The 2,500-nt window shown below is 45.4% G+C and overlaps 1 protein-coding gene across 1 annotated transcript in view; it reads right to left on the reverse strand.

Annotated features, from left to right (window-relative positions):
• Positions 1 to 587: 587 nt before the first annotated feature.
• LOC126980527 (putative polypeptide N-acetylgalactosaminyltransferase 9) overlaps positions 588 to 2,500 on the reverse strand; it is a gene marked incomplete at its 3' end in the record, with an annotated part of 29,235 nt that continues 27,322 nt past the window's right edge. Inside the window, 1 exon segment of the mRNA XM_050830512.1 lies at positions 588 to 736. Coding sequence (XP_050686469.1) covers positions 588 to 736 — 149 coding nt within the window.

The following is a 2,500-nucleotide window of genomic DNA, read 5'->3' on the forward strand; positions in this document are numbered from 1 at the left end:
GTTTTCTATGTCCGTGTACGTGTTTTCCGGGCATACACGTTCTTATGGGTGCGAGAGTGTACTTGGGACTTAGTGTGAAAAGTTCTGAATTCCCAGGGTGACTAGATTTGCACAGTAGAAAGATAACCGATAGAATTGGATGCTTCCCTTAAGAGATGAACGATAGCCTTGGATGTTCCCCTATAGAGAGTCAAAACCTTTCTGATATAAACTTGAATCCTTGAAACCTTCCCAAGTTAACCTTAAAAAGAAAGATAACCGATAGACTTGGATGCTGCCCTTAAGAGATGAACGATAGCCTTGGATGTTCCCCTATAGAGAGTCAAAATTTCTCTGATATAAACTTAAATCCTTGAAACCTTCCCAAGTTAACCTTAAAGAGAGTCAGACCCTTCCCAAGTTAACTTCAAGAATCAAAACCTTGCTCAAAACAAACTTGGATGGTCCCTAAGAGTCAAAACCTTCCCCTAGAGATGCTCCCCTTAAGAGTCCAAGACCAAAACCGCAACCTTCCCCACTGTACATCGCCACAGAGGAGAGAGACCAGTGGCTGTGAGCGTGCAGGAGAGGGCGGAGGGAAGCCACACCTGCAAGTTCCAGTCGAAGCCGCCAACGTTGACGCCGCTGGAGTCTCTGTAGTGGAACTCAAAGGTGTCGTCGGAAAGCACATCGATCACGGGACACACCACAGTTCGCGGGTCCTTGGCGATGGGCGACAGCAGCGGCTCCAGCCAACCTACAGGTGGGCCATGACGCTCATTAGCCACAGGTAAAGATGGGGAGAGCCAGGTAGTGAGGACCAGGTGGAAAGCGAACTAGGTAGAGGACGCTTGGTACAGGTAGAAGTAGAAGACCAGGTAAAGAGGACCAGGTAGATGAAGCAAAGTGAAGATGTCAGGTCTCTCATTAGCCTCAGGTAAGACTAAAGTGGCCAGGTACCAAGATGACCAGGTGAGAAATCCAGGTACAGATGAGACCAGGTAGATGACGCAAGGTGAAGGTGTACCAGGTCTCTCATTAGCCACAGGTAGGACTTAAGTGGCAGGTAATGATAGGACCAGGTAGGGAAATCCAGGTAGAGTTGACTAGGCAGAGAACGCATTGAAACTAAGGAAGATGAAAGTCTCTCAGTGTCTCAACCTTCTCAGATTCTTCCCCAATCCATCCTCTTGAGCAGTCATTTCGTACGGTATTGTTTAGCCAGCGTGCGACATCCATTCTGTTCTTTCTAAGCCAGTTCAGCAAGTCGTCGGGTTTCTTCTTCGTCTCAAAACAACAACGCAAAAGCCACTTCGATGTAAAATGCAAAGAAGTTCACCTAAACGCTCCTAATTGATGTTATTCTCAGTTTATTATCTTTCAAGGTATTCCCAGTATCGCGTTGAGATCGGGCATGAAAATCTATCTGAGCATTCCTACAATTTGAGTTATTTTCAGTTTAGAGTCCTAGTTATTCCAAGTTTGAGGTCCTCCAGCTAATCCAAATCTAAGGTCTTTCAAAATATTCTCAAACCATTCCATGCAGGGTCAGAACAAGGACCTTCGAAGTCATTCCCAGTAGAAGGCCAAGTCATTCCTAAGCTAGCATCGTTCCTCCATTGATTAACTTAGACATTCATCATTCCGCCCACTCTCAGCATCAAATATTCAGAGTTCCTTCCGGCTAAAAGTCAAGTTGGTCACAGTTAAAAGTCATGTTATTCTTAGGTAGCGAATTCCACATCTTTGCAAGGATAAGAAAGACCGCCATATCGTCACGCCCGCAAAACCACATCAGAAATCGCGTCACAGCTAGAAGTCGAAGTTAGTCAGAGCTCGCAAGTGTCACCTCATTATCTGGGTAAGAAAGACAGTCATTCCGTCCCTAAAGTTTGTACTCACGACAGCCAAACCACATCAGCAAATCAAGTCCCTCACTGCTAAAAGTCAAGGTATACCGAGGTCTCAACTGTCACCTCACTGGACGAGTAAGGAAGGCCTTCACTTCGACACTAAACCTTGTGCTCTCGACAGCCAACCGCATCAGAAATCAACTCACAGCTAAAAGTCAAGTCACCCAGAGCTCTCGTCACCTCATTGGAAGCGTAAGAAAGACAGTCACTTCATCCCTAAACATTGTGCTCTCGACAGCCAAACCACACCAGGATATCAGGTCCCTCACAGCTAAAAGTCAGGGCATCCTCAACTCGCAACTTCCACGTCAGTACAAGAAAAAGATAGATCGTTATTACGTCACTGAATCCTTCCTCACGTCAGCGGATCATGTCAACACGTCGCTCCTACACACGAAAGGTCACATTCTCATTTAAAGACAGAGAAGGAGAGAAGGAGAAATAAATACCAACACAACAGAACGAATTGAACGAGGAGAAAAAAACAGATGCGGGTGAGACGTATTAAAAGTGGTAATTACATAGATACGAAGTTGATGAAATATGTAGACGATTAATTAGGATTTGGTCAATGATTCAGCGAAGGAGAGAAACCAACACTACAGAAC

Source organism: Eriocheir sinensis, chromosome 44 (assembly GCF_024679095.1).
Source record: "Eriocheir sinensis breed Jianghai 21 chromosome 44, ASM2467909v1, whole genome shotgun sequence".
In the NCBI taxonomy this organism is placed as follows: Eukaryota; Metazoa; Arthropoda; class Malacostraca; order Decapoda; family Varunidae; genus Eriocheir; species Eriocheir sinensis.